This window comes from Galleria mellonella, unplaced genomic scaffold, assembly GCF_026898425.1.
Source record: "Galleria mellonella isolate WM207_F2 unplaced genomic scaffold, CSIRO_AGI_GalMel_v1 utg300, whole genome shotgun sequence".
In the NCBI taxonomy this organism is placed as follows: Eukaryota; Metazoa; Arthropoda; class Insecta; order Lepidoptera; family Pyralidae; genus Galleria; species Galleria mellonella.
This window is the reverse complement of record NW_026442068.1, coordinates 2,013,948-2,034,936: the sequence shown is the minus strand read 5'-3', so window position 1 is coordinate 2,034,936 and position 20,989 is coordinate 2,013,948. Positions and strand designations below refer to the sequence as shown.

Below are 20,989 nucleotides of genomic sequence, written 5' to 3'. Positions count from 1 at the left end.
GAAAGAAGTGTCTGGAAAATAGCACAGTAGAGGATTTTCCTTCATTTAGAATTCTATGTACTCGGGTTGGTATTTTTGTATGTGGTAGGTTATACGAGTACAATAATGAAAATCAGCAGTTGATTTCAATCTGAAATATTCATCAGAATATCATCATCATCATCACAATAGCAGCCTTTATCTGTCCACTACTGAACATGAAGGAACTGAAGCTTCCCCTTGGGGGGTTTTGCCAGTAGTTGCCATGCTTGGTAGGCGGGTTGGCAACCGCAGTCAGGCTTTAGAGATGTTTTAAGAGGGACAATGCTGCGGATCTTTCGCGCTCCTTAGTCGGTTTTTATGACACCAACGGGAAAGGAAGTGGCCTATTCTATGCCGGGACCATGCGGTCATCATCAGAATATATGCAATAGAAAACATAAAGAGATGATGCATTTTTTAACCAATTTATCCAAGATTAAATAGGTGTAAAATATCGTAATGTAACAGCCCAGAAGAAGAAGAACAGCGTCTCACGTGTAGCCAGATCTGAGTTTTGTATACCCAATTCCTAAAGTAGTATTATATTACTCTAACATTTTCGAGACTATTTATAGATTTTGTGGTTATTTATCAGTCTAATAATAACCGCAAAACTGGACGTCAATTGATATATTGCCACCAAGGATTCTTAGGCTTACTTGGTGTCAAAATTATCTTAAACTTGAAAATATAGGACAATTTAAACTTGAAAATATAGGACAATTTATGTTTTTTGTTAGGGTTAAATAGGGTTATTTCTGCCAGAAATTAAGCTATGAACTTATAACGTAATAATTTTAAAATTTATTACTAGTTCGAAATATTGGGTTCTGGGCTAGAACTATCTATCTAGTAAAGACCTACTTATAGTATTGCAAAAAATTTCAATATATTACAGATTTTGATAATCTGTGTTTTGGATAAGCTTACTCCAAATTTTGAAGCTTTCTTGTAAATATTATTTGCAAAATTAAATTAGAAATGATAACTAGACCAAATAAAAATAGCAATTTTTGAGTTTCAAAGTCAAATTTGAAGTCTAACAATATAGTTGGAATATGTAGCTAAAGTAAGTTAAATTCTCTTTCGTAACTTTTTTTTTTATAAAGATTCTTATATTCATTATTTAAATTTGCTATGTAATTTAAATATATGAAAATTAGCAATGGTAATTTGGAAAAGAATTAATAAATAAATCAGTTTCCAACCTTTATTGTTGATTTCAAGTAAATGAATTTAGCTTCTGGAACTTTTCTTAATTATTCCCCAGTTTTAAAACTCGCCGGCTTTTTTGAACCGTGAGTAACGCCGCACCCGAAAACTTTTAGAATTAACAAGTCTACGACAAACCCTCGGTAATAATGTTTTTTCATATCTACTTGGGTATTTAATGTTTATATTGAAAGCGCGTCTCCTAAGGTCCTATTATCGCTTACGTTTACTTTTGTCAAATACAATTTATTAGTTGAAATATTACAACATATGTTTGTCAAATTAAGCAAAAGTAAAATATAATAACAAAAATGTCTTAATTAAGTTAGTTTTATATACACCTTTGCTACTGAAAATCTGCCAAAGCCACGATGACACAAACTTCATAACAGCCTATTGTTTATACTTGTGTTAGGAGGATGCGTTGAAAAACTTTTAGCTTTTATAAAATAACGAAGGTCTGGCAGTCACGGGCTCTTGATCTATAATTTGGGGATCATGGGCGTAACAGTATACTTTTTTATGTCCATGGTACTGCTCATGTCTATAGGCGACGGTTACCACTTTCCATCAGGTGGGCCGTCAGCTTGTTTGCCATTCTAAGTTGTATAAAAAAAAACCCTGAATAACACATATGTCTATACAAAATACATACTATAGTGCGCAAGTGAGTCTTATATTTACAAGCGCATGGATACACACTTTGAACGTTTAATTTGATAAATTATTTAGTAACAAAAAATTTATTAAGATATATATACACAGATTCTGTAGTTCCGTGCAAAATATCCGATGGGCCGTCAGCTTGTTTATCATTCTAAGTTGTATAAAAAAAAAAGATTTTTTTACAAATGGATTGTTGCTAATGAGGACTAGGGGCTTTCTCGCTAGAGATACACGATATATGTGTTAGATTCACGTGGCCTGGTATAGTTTCCAGGAGGCCACGTGAATCTAACACATTGATAATTCCTAGAGAATTTGTCATAAAAGGCTAACTGTATTCTCCAGTCTATTATTGTATTAGCGCTGAAATTATCATTTCGTTTTAAAAACTGTTATATTATATTAATTATATAATTAATATACTTATACCTATATAGGCAAATTTGTTCATTACTTGTTGTCATCTTAACGGCTCAACTAAATATCGTGAAATTTTGCATACACATACTTTTCAAGATGGAGAAGAATATAAGCTACTTTTTATCTCCATCAATAATTATCATATCCCGGTCATACGGATGAAATCACGGGTAAGAACTAGTATTTACGTACTTACATTTAATGTTGTATCAGAGACCTTATAAATCATAGTTACTATATTTACACGAATGGCAAGAGATTCCATTGGGGATGGGCATCAACGCTTTTCCAATAATAACTGCCTAGAAATGAAAGCCTTTATGGATCGTAAACGGAAAATTATAGTCTTGGACGGCAGGGCTCATTTTCACCGGACATTTGGTCTTAATATCGTACAGGCAGTGTTAGCACAGCGATGACTTGTGACGCATACCAATAACATTCAGAACTGTTAGGTTAAATTGAAATCCTGGACGTTAGACCTTCATGAATATTTTTTTATTATTACAATGGCATACAAGCTGAGGCCCTACCTGATGGAAAGCGATAATCGTGTCTAATAGTGGGAGTCGCAAATGTGAAAACGATTCATGGCTTAACATAGATATAAATTTGATTATGTATTGACTGTAATTCAGCTGTACGTTTTCCAAAAAATAAATAAATAAATAGACATAAGCAACATCAAGGTAATCACAAAATACATTACAATGCCCATAGTACTTCTCATACGTTGCTATTCCTGAGGATTGTGATGTTACGTTTTCGTACCTTAACAAGTACCTAACATATTTGTCTCTTCAGTTTTTTTTTAAATGATTCTGAAAGAAGGTATTAAATACGATTACATTTTTTAAGTGTAAAGGTGTGTATTGAGTTCCTGTGTGTTTCCTATATGGAATGGGCTTTTTTTTTTTTTATACCACTGAGGTGGCAAACAAGCATACGGCCCACCCGATGGCAAGCGGCTACCGCAGCCCATGAACGCCTGCAATACCAGAGGCATTACGCGCGCGTTGCCGACCCTGAAGAAACCTCTATACCCCCCTTTTGAAGAACCCCATGCTGAACTGCCCCATCCTTTCTTTCCCGTGGGTGTCGTAAGTAGCGACTAAGGGAATTTGATGGTCGAGAGATTGGCAGCAGCGTCCCTTTTAAAGCATCACCAAAACCTAACTTGCTAAACTGCCTGTCAAGCGTGGCAACTACTTTCAAAATCCTCCCAAGGGTCTCCCTCTATCTCTTATATGTTCAGCAGTGAACAATTAATGGCTGATATGATGATGATGATGATGATATGATTATAGGTAATATTAATTGTCTAGATATAGGATGCTATTTCTTTTGTGGGGAAAAATATACAACTTAAATATCAATAGTACTGCAATGTTTTATTCAAATTCTTGTCTCGAAATACCATGAAAATTACTTCATTAACTCCTTATATTATTTCCGAAATAAACGAAGGACAAAAAAGAAATAAGAATAATTCTATCGCAAGATCAAAGAGTAAAACGGACGCGAAGAGGCGTTGAGTGATTACACGAGTCCTTTGACTTTTGTACAAGTTCTTACAATTAACTCGAAGGGCAGTGAAGCCTTCTGAACATACTTTTGTCGATTGTTATGTGACCACTGAACGAATCAACGGTTACGAACAAAGCAAGGCGTCGAGACAATTATTACGGCTTTTGCATGCTGAGCCTAATCTAGGGGAGGGTAAGCCGGGCGAATCGCCAAAAATGTGATGCTGCAAAATCGACAGCTGCTGACTGTTAAAAAGAGAGGCAAAATTGCAAATCGACCACTATTTGCATGAAGGTCGTTTATGCAATTTTTTTAAATGCCAACAAAAACCTTTTTAGTAATAACTGTGCAATTAACTTTGTTTGTTATCGTAACCTCTTGGCGCCTTAACCAATACTATATACTTTTTACTAACACAGCTGTCTATCCGTACATTTAGTACAAGATGCTAAAAATTATTTTGAATAAAAAAACATTTTGACTCATGGAAAAATGTTTTTTTGGGGAAATGTAAAATTTTATTGGCAGAGTACGGCTGATAATTTTGTTTTCACCTTAATTATATAAATATATATGATTATTTTAAAATTGTTCTATTAAGGAAAGATAATATTATATCCACAAACACATGCCATATTTCAGTTTTTAAACAAAATGAATAAACGCAAAAAAAATCTCAGATGAAATAAATATTTCAACATGCGTATAAAACAACATTTCTTGGCTTTATTTCTCACATATAGAGCTCTCACATTTTAGATGCATCTTAAATCCATCGTGCTGTTCAGGTTGTATTTACGTTGCGCCAAGATGCGGACATACTTACATACACCCGAAAAACATTTCCCTCCATTCGGCGGGTAAAAATTACATGAATAAAAAAAGAACACACACAAACACTCAACCCATGAAGGGCGTCATAGTCGACACAGCTGTGTGTATGTATGTATATTTTGTGATGTTCATTGTGTTTCATAGAGTGACAGAATGACATGAATAGGCTACGGTTACCATGCACTTTTCACGTCAGTTTCTTTTCCATTAGAATAAAAAATAATAAATTATTAAATACATATTTTTGTCATGCGTGAATGTTTACATTTGGAAAATTACTATTCACTTACTCGAAGTAAAATATTAAATAGTCACACACACATGTTTTTATCAAACATGTATTTCGTTTAATGTAATACTTAAAGTAGACATAGCGAGTAATATGAAATAAACTACTATTTCAATAATATTACTGTGAACAGTCTAAATAATAATAATTTTGCTCTGCAAAAATGGTACCTTTGATAATAAAGTTATTTAAAAAATTATTAACACAGGAATAAATATAAAATACCATTGATTGGAAAAGATAAAAATTGACTCAGAATAAATTTACGAGACATGACATACAATAATAGGCGAATTGTGAATTCATATATCGGTAGTTTCGGCAGCTATTACAGCAAGCAATACATACTTGAGTAAAGGTATTACGACCTTTACTCAAGTTCAAATATAATTTATAGCCCATAGATATATTTCTTTGCATTCAAAATTGCAACTACTCTAATTTGCTATAATTATTGCTACAGTAAATTTTAAATTCCATTTCCATCTTTTTAGTTATTCATTATCATATGAGGTCTACACTGTTTGCCCGTACGGGGTTGCCACTCAAATACCTTATTTCTCTATCTGTTGTCGTTTCTTTGAGCTATGTAATCAGCTGCTTGCCACTTCAGCTTGCTTATCCTTCTATGTCAGTTCTTTTGCAGATATCTTCATTTTGGTTTCTGTCTCGCAAAGAAACTTCGAGCTTAACCCTCTTCATAACTCGCTGAGTAACTTGAAGCTTTTGCATATGAGTAACCATGCTTCGATTCCATAGGTTATTACTGTCAGTCATGATCTATGGAACTGAAACACGCAATGTTTAAAGAGCTTTATCTTCATACTTTGAAGTATTTTGGATGAGAAGATGTATGTAGATATAGTTTTCCGAACATTTACTAGTAGGTATAATTTAGGAATTATTTTATTCTCAAACTTTTTCAGTTTCCTGTATCTGTATAGTTGTTGGATTTTGTCACGGCATCTTAATCGAAATATTATTGCATAAGAATAAATAATTATATAATAATAAAGGAGTTAATAAATGTATATTTTTTTCAATAATATTAGGTATAGAAAAGAAGACAACTATCTGGCTGACGCAAGTATATTATAATTCATCAATGTACATACAGAAATATTTTCATTGTCTGTCTTGAGTTGCATATTGTGATTATAAGCACGAGTAAATTTAGACTTTCGGAAAAATAAAAAACAAACACTAGTCTTGTGTACTGTTCTTGATAATTCTTCGCAGTTCGCCCTAGGTTCAGATATTGTCTATATAACTTTCCATCAAGTTTAGTAGCTTTTTCCAGTAATTTCATAGACTTATAGGTTATACGTTCATTCGCATTTTATCACATCAGACATTTAACTTATTTGTAGAATTAATAAAAGTAGTGGTAAATTTCCATGTAATAACACGATTAAAATTGATTTTATTTCTATTTCAATTCATCGGATGAAAGTTCGTTGGTGTCTGTAAACAACAAGTTGATTATTTTAAGAAAATTTTGAAATTTAATTTTTGACTCTACAATAGGCTATACAAAAGTAGGCGAGTTACAAACTTTATTTGTAATAATATTTTTATTATCATCATCATATCAGCCTTTCACTGTCCACTGCTGAATATAAGCCTCCCCCTTGTGGGTCTTGCCAGTAGTTGCCACGTTTGGCAGGCGGGTTGTCAACCGCAGGCTTTGGAAACGTTTTAAGAGGGACGCTGCTGCTCATCCCTCACCTTCCCTTTGTAACTTCTTACCATATATATCCACATTTTTTATACTATGTTGAAATATTACTAAATGTATGTAGTTTTTTTGTTTCATATGTTTTTGAAACAATACTTGACTTTAGCATTATTTCAGTCCATCAATGGTTTCTGTTGTTCTATAGGATAAATTAATAAAATGAGGTAGGTAGTGATCTATATATATTTCAATTGATACGTCTACATCTACTAGGAGATCTTCCTTCACTCGGTTTGTCTACACGATCTCACCATTCAAAAAATTTTCCCTATTGATTGTCTATAGACCTTCGAGTTAAGTGGTCGACCTATTGCCGGCTGAATTTGCCCATCATTCCAGTTATATTGGTTATACCTTTCTTTCGGATTCCATTGAGTAGCATAATATTTTTTGACAAGAGGGCTGAAGGGATTTGAATAAAGTTGAATTCGTTTTATTAAATACGGCTAATTAAAGTTATTATTACTATAATTTTATATTGTACATGCCGATATGGTAGAATATGGAATAATGGACATGTAATTATTTTTTTCAATTGTATTAAATTATGATTTGATAAAATTATATGAAAAATTAGGACTCAAATATTTATTTAAAGTGAAATTTTAATAAAAGTGAGTGTAAATACTGTTTGTCCATTAAGTGAATCCACTAAATACAGTTAGTATATACAAGTCTAATTAATTACCTGTATCTATCGAAGATGTTGTATCGCACTTGCATTTCTTGTCCACACACATCCCGTTAAAGAAGCCCAAGTGTCGACAAGATTGATCACAACTTGTATTAAGACAGTTTTCTTTTTCTTGCTTTGAATAGTGTATGGTTTCTAAAAATATACAAGTATTAATAATAATAAAGCAGAGAGTTATTTTGCCGACCTAAAGTATAGCAAGTGAAATCAAATATCAAAAATATGATAAGTTATATCTATACTAAGTTGGTTTGCGTTAATTTAGAAAATAATATTATTAAAGTGTATTCAGACTCTTTTGTTGTGGCTGCAATTATATTATGGAACACATTTCCTCATGAAATTAGAAATAGCCTAAGCATTGGGATTTTCAAATTACGTCTGAAGAATTATTACCTCTCACAATACTGATGTACGTACTTATTATATTTGTGTATAATATATGTATATCTATCTATTTATATGTATTTACTTATATATATATTTTTATTAATTTATTATAATTTATTATACGTATTGGTCTTTTCAATTGTAAAGACATTTTATTAATTTATTTTTACTATAACAATGAAGTCGATTGGTACACATGTATGACTGTAACTACTAATGAACTGTCAGTTTTCTTATATTGGGTTTGCTGGAAGAAATCTCTATTGGAGATAAGCTCGCCTTTGTGCACTATTATGTTTGTTTTTACATTTTAATAACCTTTTGTTGTACACAACAGGTTATTAATATGTATAAAGAATAAAGAAAGAAAGTGTTTTCGGTTTTCTGCAATCAGATGTTTTGATGTATTTTTCTGTGTCTGCTATAGTTCTTCAAAACAGACCAGGTATTCGGTGTAATTGTGTGGCACGTAGTATCTACTTACCTTGATTTTGCAGTAAAATGTCACATTTGCATTTATTTCCAACACAAACGTCGCCTGTGAATCCCAGGCGTCGACAAAGTTGATCACAGTTTAAAGGATTGCAACTGTCACCCTTACCTGAAAATTAAAATGTTTCTGTCCGAGTGAAATTATGTTGGGCATATTAAATATTAATAGGATACTGTAATAAAATTTGGTTACCGTATAGTTTAAATTGACATTTAAAAAGAAATTTCATTATCGTTTTTTAAATAAAACAATTACCATTATGTATGTATCAGCCCTTAACTGTCCACTGTTAAACATAGTTTCTCCCATAAGAGGGGTTTGCCAGTAGTTGCCACGCTTGGCAGATGGGTTGGAAACTGTAGCTTGACTTTTGGTGATATTTTAACAGGAATGCTGCTACCCATCCCTCCACCATAAACTTCCTTAGTCACCTCTTATGACACTCACGATAAAGGAAGGGGTGGCCTATTCTATGCCGGGACCTACTCGGCTCTACACCATATATATTTAGTAAATTAAATTCATTTAAGATCGCTTTTTGTGATTTATAAGTGTATTATATATATATATTTTGTATTGTTATTTAATTAGTTTAATTGTTATTTAATTAGAGTAAATAAATATACAAATAAATTATATCTATAGTTGCCATATGTGTCTTCATTAACCACAGCATAGTATTAATTTTCTTTTCTGTAATGTGTTATATATAATATTATTTTATCAAATTTCTGCATTCTCTTAAGGTTCACTGAGAGATAATGTTACTTAGTATTAAGTTTGCATATCAAATCATTATCATAAGTGGTCAATAACTTATTATAAATAAATATTTTAATTAAAAAACTAAAATTTGAGGTATTAGGGAGTTTATTATGTGCGTTTTAAACCTACTTATTTTACAGACTTGAGTTTCTCTGTAAATTGGTACTAAAATTAGAAAACTGGTCAGTTTGCACGTGAGCTAATCATGCCAAGTTTTTAATAGTTTATAATAAGTCTTCTGGAGATTCTTGGATATATCCCTTTAAAATAAGTAACAATAGTTACCGTGCAATGAAACGTGACAATTGCATTTGTCCCCCAAACAGTCGCCGCTGTGGAAGCCGAGCCGGCGACAAATGTCGTTGCACTTTTTCGGATCGCACGTTTGCAAATTGCCTAATTTCTCTTCCTTTTTGTTGCAGAAGCAGCGATCGCTTAAACAATGGCCAGTGCCCATTGCATTGTTTTTACACATATCGTTGCAGCTTAAGGCATTACATTCGGGAAATTTTCGCTCCGCATCTGTTTAGGAATAATAATTATTTTTAGATTTAAATTTTGAACACAAACTACATATAACAGTATTAAAATTTTATAACAGTATTAAATTCTCTTATTAAAGGTTTTTTTGGAATATACTTGTCGGACACAATTATTGGAGACGACACAAACACAGTGAGTTCATTAACTTCCCGTTACTTATGTATATACAGCATCTAATCATTACACACCATTTATATATATTATTTAGAAAAAAATCATGCATATCCAATAAATCATGAGTAGAAATTATATAGGGAATCCCTATATTATACATACATACATATCTGTCACGCCTGTCTCCCATTAGGGTAGGCAGAAACAATGGAACGCCAAATGCTTCGATTCAAACAAACCTCTTTCGCTTCTTCCACATTCATCAGTCTTGCCCTATATTATATTATATATATTTTATATATGCCTAGCTATATAGCTAGGCATATATAAAATATTGGTATCCGAATATAGATTTTCGTTCAATTGTGCATTTTTTTTGTTTCTCAAATCCCGTGGATTGATCTTACGTAGTGCCGCATTATCAATCCTGCAATGCAATTATGCAATTCACGCAAGCCCTTTGCGAGATTCACACTGAATTTCACAAAGGGCTATTAGTTTAAAAAATCATTTTTCTATTTTAAATTGAAAAAGAGAATTGTTCATTTTCTATTTTAAATATAGTTGCTCACATACATTCGGAATGTTATTATTGTTAGTAGTGTATAAATAATTCATATGTAATTCATTAAAAAATATGTGATCCATCCATTGTTTCTGCCTATCTTAATGGGTGACAGGCGTGACAGATATGTATGTATGTATGCATGCAATATGTGAATTTTGTTTTTGTGTCATTTCAAATTGCATTCAAAAAATAAGCATCACTTGCTTATTTTTTGTACTTGCTCGATCTATTTTTTTAATGCAATTTAGAATGTTAAAAAAGTTAACGGCCCACCTTTGTAAAGCGATAACTGTCACCTACAGATATAAACAGCATCATGAATGTCACAGAATAATCTGTGTCATCTGTGATCCTAAGGTCTATGGTGTCACACCACCGTATTCTGTAATTTCACTTCTGCATTCCAGTCTTTAATGTTCTTATTCTTTTTAAATGATTCATTGTTAGCTAGTCCTTTTTTAAAATGATCGAAATAGTTTTGATTTACCTAATTAAATGCCGTAGTACCTTTCGAGTGGAGTCCGTGACGGCATTCACAATCATCCCCGACACAGACTCCTCCATTGATACCAAGTCGCCGGCACAGTTGGCTGCAACGAGTTCCCACGCAGGAGTCCAAACGAATAGAGGCGCTGTTTACATCTGTACGTAAGTTAGATGACATCATCAGAAAAATAGATGGAAACCCTGGAGGGTAGGCTAACTTACGGCATTATATATTATTCGCGTGTATTTTTGAGTTTATGAAACTATAAAGATTGCTTCTAGATGGCATAACAAGATAAGACGTATTTTGCGTAAAGCTATTATTAATTTCATTAAGATTCTTTATATATATAACGACATTTAATGAACTTATTTATTGTTTTTAACAGCTATTTCTATTTCATCCGAAAGTCTTCTTCCAGGTGAGTACGGTGCTTTACGTCGCAGCATCTCGTCTCGAACTACACAAAGCCCCTAATACATAATAAGTATATAAAATTTCCATAATATAGATAAACAAATAAAATTTATTTATTATTTATATATATATCTTTTATATGTACATTATCAACTTACAATTATTATGATTGTATATATTGTAATTTTATTAATACTCAGATAATTTAAGTGATTGTGTTTGTAAATATATTATCTATGGAGGGGATTTCAATCTACATCTGCATTTTAGTAGCAATTTTAATATCACAGGGTACCACTAGTAGTAGTAGCACCATAAAAATATACATATTGTCTTTAAAAAAAACTAAAATTCTAGTTAGCAATTCAGATTCGAACAAAATTCGAAAATTTCTTTTTCTATATACTTATAAATATTAATATTTACCTTCTAGTCTGCTTTCCTCCTTAGGAAAAGTGCATATGCAGGAATTTCCAATGCAATTACCAAATATATAACCTATACTATTGCAAAATGAGACACAGTTCGAGTAGATGCATTTCTCGAGCCCAACTTTGGTTTCTTCTGCGTCTGAAAACAAATTGTGTATTAAAATTAATAATTTAACATTTTGTTACTCTCCTACAAACTAAAAAAACTAGACAAATTAACTCGAATTCTTGAACCAGAAACAATTTAAAAAAATAATTAAAATAATAGCATATAGATTAAAAATGAGTAATCAAAATGTGTTTAAAAATTTATGATAATATCATTTATTTATTTATTTTAAAAGGTACATCAACAGTGTAAATACAGACATTAATTTTAATTGATATACATGGCTTGCATCTTGCGTTTACACCAATTACAGATGTAATTGGTGGTCATATCAAGTACACCAAAAATATATAGTTAAATTTATCTTTTATCTTTTATTGACTTATCACACTCCTTAACCTCCACTTTTTAAGGTCTATGCTTCACGATAACTCTGCCTAATGATTTTTTAATCAAAATGTTATTCCCGTATTCTATACCAATTCAGAAAATTTAAAAATAAGTTTTTTGTACAACAATATAATCATAACAATAATATGACAACAATATTACACAATATATTATTTAATTAATAAAAATATTTATATAATATAAACAGGTAAATAATTGAATAACAAAATTATTAGAGTTACTATGCGTTATATATGTCATATTACAATTGGTTATACATATGTAATCAATTAAAGCAATTAATTACTAATGTTGAAAGTTAATAGTTTAAATAAACGTATCTTGGCTGGGAATTACCAATGACCGCAACGTAATCTAATGTCATGATTTGCTGGATCATATTTTCCTGATATTTGTTAGTCGTTACGTGTATAATAATAAGAGTCAATTCGCCTTGACTTTTAATTGCAATTATGACTTTTAAAGTTTTCATTAATTATATATGGGAAGTAGAAATTATTTGCCTCTTTTTAGGGGAACGTTTTACAAGTAAAAAAAGACTTTTCATAAGTATTATATAGAGCCGTCCAGACTTGAGCTAAGCGGAGATTATCCTGTGGGTGTACCAGACAATTGAAAACCATATTTAAATATATATTTTTTGTATACATATAAAAAAAAATTAAGTATGGTAGTTATGTTATGGTAGTTTGGTTAGTAGCCATAGTATGAGTACAAGCTCTGCTTGGCTTGGGTCTAAATAACTCTATGTAGGTAAATACATATATATGATCATAGAGTCATCTGTTCAGCAACGGACAGATAATGACTGAGATGATGATGATGATAATAAATAGAAAATACCCAGACTAATACAAACACACATACAAATACAAATATGTGTATTCATAAGTATGTATGTGTTCGGGCAGTGAATTAAACCGTTCTACCACGGAAATCGTCAATCGAAATACTATATGAGTATTAAATTGCTAATTTTATTATGAAACCTGACTAAAATAGCTGTAACTACACACTATTTTCAATATATTAAGATCAATTTTAAATAAACAAATACCTGTTTATTTTTAGCAGTTACTTACCATTATGACCAACAGCAGAACCGTTAACTAACAACGCGTTCACAGTACAAAGGGAAACAATTAAAATTATTTTCGTTAACATGATTGTTTTGATGACTGCAATATAAAAGTATGGAGAGGGATGATTTTCCTGTCATATATATACAGGACTTGGTATATTAGGTACGTGATATCGGGAATTCACCAACACGTCACGGATGCACTGGGAATGGCGTTGTGCCGTTACTAAGTGCTAATTTTACCCACTTAGATTATTATCTAAGGAGATAAGATTTTAAAGTTTCAAGTTTGTGTACATTACTTATATCAGAGCGAGACTTTGTACAAGTCATTTGTAAGGAATGTATGTAAGTGAGTTCTAAGGACCTACCATGTAATGTTTTAGAAAATTCGAGGCTGAACGAAAGATAAATTTGATAATTACATAATACATACAGTTTAAAAATATTAAAGATGTTAAAGTATCGTTTCCTTGGACTAATATGGTAGGAACGAAATGTTAAGTTAAAAAATTAAGCAACTGAACCGATTAAAAACAAATTATAGGACTAATTTATAAGCACATATATCCTGTCAAGTAAAAAAATAATTTTCCAAATTTTTTATAACTGACAGAGTTATGAGGTTAGAAACATAACAAAAAATACAACCGAATTGAGTACCGTATTCTTTTTGAAATAGGTTGAAAAAAATTGTAGCAGAGTATCACCACGTAACTTGCTAGTTAAGTTAGTAAAAGTAAGTGTTAAATTTCGTCAAATGTTAATTTGTTGGCCTCTCAAAATGCATCGATAAATCAATCGTGCAATATTATAATCAATACGTTCATAACATTTGCGTTAGATGGCACCAGTGGACCGTGAGTAATCGGAGAGCAGGAAAGTACGTACCCACATGCGATATTTAAACAACGATAATGTGAACAGCCGGTTGTAAAAATATCGGACTCGACGAGATCGCGTTATCAGAATACCAGCAATAATCAGCATTTAAAATAACAAAAAGGAAAAACAAATTTATTTTACATATTTCGTTTATTATGAAGTTCGTAGTGGTTATGTTGTTTATATTTGCTGTGCTAATTGGATATCAAGGTATGTTTATGTTTTCATAAATTTCCACAACTTCTATGGAAATTTCCTACCTAATAATTTAACTACGGAGAAGGGAAGTCGACCTCCACGCGGTCCTTCCTGGAAATCATTGTATTTGTCGCTATAGGTCAACTGACCCGAATTTACTGTAGACTCTATCGTAAACTAATAGGCAAGGTTAATTAAGTAGTAACATAAGTAAGTTAGGTTAGGTATTATTAAATTATGTACTAAATTACTTATCTTATTAATAGTCTTTTTAAACATCATCAAACCGTAGTTACCGGTTGCCAATCCGCCTGTCAAGCGTGGCAACTCCTGGCAAAACTCTCAGTAAGAGAAGGCCTATGTTCAGCAGAGGACAGTTAGCAGCTCATTTGATGATACTTAATTATAACTTTGGCAGATTTTACACATTTTAAAATATTTTTTTTTTTTGATACGATTATAAGTAAATATTACCTATATAATTTTTCTGGGGAAGGGATTGTTAGTAATGCGAATTACCAGTCTCATTGTTAGCAATAAACCCTGTCCGCTCGACCTCCCCGTGATTCCCCCTAGAAACTATCGTGCTGAATTCCAGGTGTATTCATCATGATGGGCTAACTAACTATCTTTTCATTTTCACTTATCACTGGTGCCCCGCCAGCGTATACCGTTAGCGTAGGCGGAGTTACCATTCTATTATCATCTATTAACAATATATCCCAAAAAAAATTTAATTAAAATATAATATACAAAATACATATGTATATACACATTAACATATGTGAGAGAATATCCATGTGTATTATAATAAATTGTGTTTCACAAAAAAAAAACCGACTTTAATTGTGACAATAAAAGTAACTTTAATTAAAAACTACCTACTAAAACTAAAACAGTACCTACTTTGATAAATTTTTTTATGAAACTAACTTGTAAGTATATGCTTTTAGATATAGAATAATTTTCCAAATCGGTTTACAATGGATGGAGTTATGAAGCTACAAACATAAAAAAATACAACAGAATTGACCGCCTCCTTATTTTTAAACCTGTTGAAAATACATTTATATTCTGTGACTGTGTACAAAAAATTTGCAATAAAACTATGGTCCAACTTTGTGCTAAATTTACTACGCTTTCATTGTGTCCTATAGCGTGATTGGGTGATAAGTATGTACCGAAATATCAAAACATCTTTTGCTACATCTTTCTTTCTTTACTTTTAAAATTATACGTTATATACATATAATTTTAATCTAACAATAAATATAAATCTAACAATTTGTCCGCTACTTCGTATGCGTGTATAATAAAAGTACGAAAACCAATAAAATAGACCAGAGGGAGACTTTGTACAAAAGTCGATTGCTTGGGTTCCTCTGTCCCATTCGTATTTCAACCGTGAAGCAGTTGTGTTTGCATGGCTGTGTTTCGGTTTAAAGGGTGGGATATGGCGTGAATTTACAGGGTACAGAGGAATAACATCTGAGTCCTCAGGAATGGCAATGCATGGGGGGGGGGGGGGGGTATCATGGGCGAAACAGTATACTCTGTTATGTCCATGGTACTGCTCATGTCTATAGGCGACGGTTACCACTTTCCATCAGGTGGACCGTCAGCTTGTTTGCCATTCTAAGTTGTATAAAAAAAAGATCACTTATGGTGTATCAAAACAATACATACACCAAATTTTAAGTTAGACCTTCAAGAATACAAAATCGACAACCGTAACCAATGGTGCATTAGTTTTTGCGTGATATCGAAACAAAAATACAGGCAGAGAGACAGACAAAATTTCTAAAAAATATTGTTTTGGCATCTATTAATTAAGACTCCTCATATTTTTATTTTTTTACATATCACCCATGTACAGAAATATTCTAGTTACAATTTTATTATGTAAGTAAACGTATAATTATATAAATAAAAAGATAAATAGGATTTGATATAATAATTAGGTCTAATCAGATAGGTATGTCCTAATCAGGTCTCAATACTTATTGAATGTAGGTAGGTGTCGTGTCATTGAACTCGGTAAACTGGCGTCGGGGCATCCCTGCAGCCACAGATAATATAATACTAATAATACTAATACTGTTACTAACGTAGATGTTTATACTAGGTTTGTATATATGATTCATTAGTATCGTCTCGCTTTTGTTTTTATTCTTAAATTTTTTTTTTTCCGCAACTTAGTCCATATGATCGGATTAAAAACTCGTCTATATTCAAGGGCGAATACCAGATACTAGGTATTTATCAATTTTTATGAAGATTTCTGAATTTTAAAACCCTTTTTTTACGGTTTCTTAGTAATAATTAAATTCCTTTTTATAATTATTATACTTTTTATTTTTCCTTACATTTTTTATTTTCCATTTAGGTATAATTTATTTATTTATTTATTTATTATAAGTTACAACAACAGTTTGCAAACAGAAATGAACCATTAAAAAAACCAAAACAATACAAAAATTTATCAATACGCAGTTTGAATTACATTGTAAACATACACTAAGTTATAGTATTTATCTTTTATATACATTATATTACTGATTACAATTATGAATTTTTATTATTCCAAAAACCATACAATGACCTCTTAAACCCAATAGTACTCTGATGAAAGATATCGATTTTTCCGATTTTATTATACAATTTCGATTAATTCATTCAACCCATTTTTTTTCTACGGTTTCTTAGTAATAATCATAATACGTAAATTTTGTTTTAAATGAAATTTTATATTTATTATATTCTTTTATATTTTTTTATATATAGGAGACCAAACTGATGCACATTTTTTATCTTCCAATTAATAAAAGTGTATAAATAAAGTACTATTATATATTTTACAATTAAAAAATTAAATATACAATAATTAATCTAAAATCTTAATTTGTGTAGTTAAAATAAATCTAAATCTAATCTTTTGGGAGTTATTTATTTCGTTTTCTTAACACACATACCTACATATTGAGAATATTTTCAGTGGTTCATGTATACTAAAGGTATTATTATATTATTTTTAATTCTATTTAGATTATATAAGAAAAATTTGTAAAGATATTTGGACGTTTAGAAATATCAAAGATAATAGATGATGTCTGTACAGATGTACAAGGGGAATTTTTTGAGTGTACTATGTTTGTCGTTTCCGACAATTGTTTCGAAATCATCCAGAAGTCTTCTTAGCGTTAGGGGGCGTCTGGCGCTTTACGTCAGAGAGTCTCGTCTCATACTGCTGACTGCATCTCGCAGAGTCCGTGAAGACAATATACGAGTAGGTGATAGGTGATGAAGATAGATGCTTGTTACTTAATTACATTTAAACGATTGATTTGAATGAAATTTAATGCACAGGTAGGATATATCATAACACATAGGATACTTTATATAACGATTCGCGTAGGCAACTCCATGTAAAACAACTAGTTTTTTTTTATATCTCGAAGATCGCAAACAAGCATACAGCCCGTCTGATTGTAAACGGTCACTGTAGCCTATGGGCACCTGTATCTCTAAGGGTGTCCCGTGTGCGTTATCGAACTTGAAGAAACCTTAATATAACCTTTTTGAAGGGAGAGGGGAAGAAGGATTGTTAGTAATGGGTTCTAACAGACCAATTGCCAGCGACATACCCAATCAGGTAGACCTCTACGTGGTCTCCTCCTGGGAATTATTGTGCTGCATTCCAGACCTTTTCACCACGATGGCGTAACTGACCTGTACTTTCATCAACACCTATCATCCCTCACTGGTGCCCGATGGCGTATATCGTTAATGCAGGCGAAGTTGCCATTTAATTGTCATCCATTTACAAAAAAAAGTTTCTTTAAAGAATCCCATATTGTAGTCTTTAGGGAAAACCTCATATATATTGTAGTATACTCATAAACCACATTTATTACATATTTTAATGTTCAGTTATGGCTTTGTTATGATTTTATTAGGTACAAGTAAAGATAAAGAGCGCTGTATGGTTTCATTAGTTGCTGTTTGATAAAAAAAATATGTAACGTTGAATCAGACTGAATTACGATTATTGTCGTGTATAAACCCAATATAGTGGGAGCATATCATGTGATATGTAGGTACATGTTTTTATTTCGTGTTTTCCTTCTCTTGCACTTATCGACGCTGGAAAAATAAAATGTATCAAGTGACATATATAGTATTTTTGAGATGTTTTTTAGTTTAATTTTGATGTTTTATGGTTTAGCTAAATCACCAATTGCTCTGCTTAATTTATTATATTACTTAACTTTCTATTCGACGCAGAAAAAAAATTAAATATATATATAAATTGAATATATTGTTTTTATTACTGATTTCTTCTTAAAATTTAAATAAATTGTTTAATTCTCTTTAATTCTTTATTAAATATTTTAATATCGGCCAGAGTGTCGCATAATACATTTTGCCTTTTCAGCGTCGTTATGTTTTGCACTCCATTTTCTGAGTTGCCTCTTACAATATCCTGGACATGAAAAGGATAAATGACGTTATATTTTTACCTCGTCATTATTATGGGGAATCGTTTTCATGTCCTTATTAATCCTATTTCTATTATAAATGTTAAAGTTTGTGAGTATGTATGTATGAAAGTATGTTATTTTATTACGCGAAATCTATCAAATGGACTTGAATGAAATTTGATAGATAGATAGGTTATATCCTAACATTAAACAGCTAGTAGTATTGATAGGTATGTTAATTACAGTGATGGCTTATTCATTCTTCATACTCGTGAACGGGGGCTTCTAGTAGAGACTGGTTTGTTCAAGAATATTGTGGTTGATTGTAGTTTTGTAGCTTTTTATTTTCTTTTTTATCAATACAAAGTTTATAATAGTCATTTTATCCATTCATATTTTTTATTTTTGTTATAAATTTAACTTTTAATTGAAAAGGCTACAGCTGTGTTTTTAGCTCGTTCTTATTAACTGAACTGGGCGGTAATTTCATAAAAAAATTACTATCCCAACATGCTTATGTTCACTTAAGTTATTCAGTTTATGTGAATAAAAAATATTTATTATTATTAAAAAAAAAAACGCGTTTAAATCACTGAATGGATATGAATAAAATTTAATACTGAAAGAGACCTGCATCCTAGATTAAGATATAAGATTCATTTGTATACTAATAAACGTGGTTAAAGCTATGAAATACAAGTAGATATTTAATAATTATTTTCACTTGCAGAGGTCAACGCAGCTGTGAGAGCAAGGCATCCATGCTATGGAGACTGCGTCGAGATGTGTGGTCTGCAAGGCAAAAGTTCTGGCACCTGCATGAGGGGTGTTTGTCGATGTTTCTCCGATGTGGGTTCATAATTATGATAAATAATTTGCGTCAAGTCATCACAATGTACTTTAAAAAGTAATTATCAATGCATTATTTAGTCGATTATATTGGATTTGCATCGCCAAGAGCATTTATTGCATTTCTTATGGTCGATTTGATAGATAATACCGCTAGGTGTTAGGTCTACTATACGAGAATTATACTTTATGTATAATTAGGTTTTACCTGTGACTTTGTCTGCGTGATGATCTATATGTCTCTATGTCCTTCCATTCCATATAATAGGCATATACTAATTTTTAAATTAAATAGTTTAGCCGGTTAAGGTACTAAAAGGCAACAAACGAACTCACTTTCCCATTGATAACATTAGTAAAGACGTGCATAAAAACAAATAAATGTATAATTAATTTGTACATTCAGTGAGATGTAATTCTGGGCTTTGTCCATGTAATGGAGGTTAGTACAATGCAAGAGTAAGTCTAAGATGCTAAGCTAAGTTACCTACCTTTAGTTTTTAGCACAAAAAATCGTTAAGACCTCTCTTTTAAATATTATAGTCATGTAAAAGATAGTTTAAATGTATTGAATAACTGGATAGATTTATAGTTAATTTACAGTTACTTTTATAGTTAATGTGTACTTATAAATTGTAAATAAACATAACATGTAAAAGACAATTCGTCATAGTCCTAGAATACTGACGGATCTTTATATGTAATATTTGTCAGATCCGTCAGTATTCTACGACTATGACGAATTGTTTAAAATTTTAGTATTTCTTTTTAATAGAATAAAAAGAAAATATTCATTATATCTTTAGGTTTAAAAAAATAAAATTATGCATTCGAAGTTTTTTTTTTAAGTGTTCAGTTATTGTATTAGTAATTATAGTTATAGTCATACTTACCTCCTGATATGTAAATAAATATTATATGATTCTTATTTAATAGTTTTATTTTGTGATTTTACATATTTTTCGGTATAAATTATCTTCACATTGCCTTTTTTATAAGGTACTTAAAGGATACTCACTCTACCTATAGTCTAGGATTTTGAACACGGTAAATTAATTCAGGTTATTAAATTACTATGAAAGTTAAAATATTTTTGTCAATGTATATAAATAAGTTATAGTAAAACATTTAACTACCAAACAACTTTATTTATTTAAATTTAAAAGGAAAAACAACAGCGTACGTATTAATACACTTTAGAACAGTGCAATCCGGCTCGAAGGATCACATTTATGTTTTAGAGGGACAGTTTGCAATCCATAATAACAATAGTCAAGATATATGCGCCGATATGGCTTACAACAAATCTTTAACATTAAAAACTGCTAAACATGGCAACAATGTTTATTCACCCTGAAGTGCAATT

General features: G+C 31.2%; 1 protein-coding gene and 1 long non-coding RNA gene across 4 annotated transcripts; one reads left to right on the top strand and one right to left on the bottom strand.

Moving 5' to 3' along the window:
- Positions 1-5,196: 5,196 nt before the first annotated feature.
- Positions 5,197-13,372, bottom strand: LOC113523611 (tenascin). Of its 2 annotated transcripts, none has more exons than XM_052895620.1 (7): positions 13,212-13,372; positions 11,605-11,748; positions 10,782-10,916; positions 9,335-9,571; positions 8,276-8,392; positions 7,396-7,536; positions 5,197-5,757 (listed from the first exon to the last, which is right to left on the bottom strand). In XM_052895620.1, exons 1-7 carry the CDS (start codon positions 13,291-13,293, stop codon positions 5,750-5,752), a joined length of 864 nt encoding a protein of 287 aa, XP_052751580.1. In that variant the 5' UTR covers positions 13,294-13,372; the 3' UTR covers positions 5,197-5,749. The 2 variants fall into 2 exon arrangements, with proteins under 2 accessions (XP_052751580.1, XP_052751579.1); XM_052895619.1 differs by lacking the exon at positions 5,197-5,757 and adding an exon at positions 6,045-6,433.
- Positions 13,373-13,505: 133 nt separating this feature from the next.
- Positions 13,506-20,551, top strand: LOC128200860 (uncharacterized). Of its 2 annotated transcripts, XR_008252925.1 has the most exons (3): positions 13,935-13,949; positions 14,055-14,305; positions 19,505-20,551. It is a non-coding gene; the product is annotated as an uncharacterized LOC128200860 (long non-coding RNA). The 2 variants fall into 2 exon arrangements; XR_008252924.1 differs by having other exon boundaries at positions 13,506-14,305.
- The last annotated feature ends 438 nt before the right edge of the window (positions 20,552-20,989 follow it).

Bases quoted from the DNA above. Each gene is read 5' to 3' on its own strand.
- LOC113523611 (XM_052895619.1), bottom strand. From the start codon at position 13,293: ATGTTAACGAAAATAATTTTAATTGTTTCCCTTTGTACTGTGAACGCG. The intron at 8,393-9,334 runs GTAACTATTGTT...TTTAATTTTCAG, and splicing joins TTGTCACGTTTCATTGCACG to GTAAGGGTGACAGTTGCAAT. The intron at 6,434-7,395 runs GTAATTAATTAG...TGTTGTTTACAG, and splicing joins AACATCTTCGATAGATACAG to ACACCAACGAACTTTCATCC.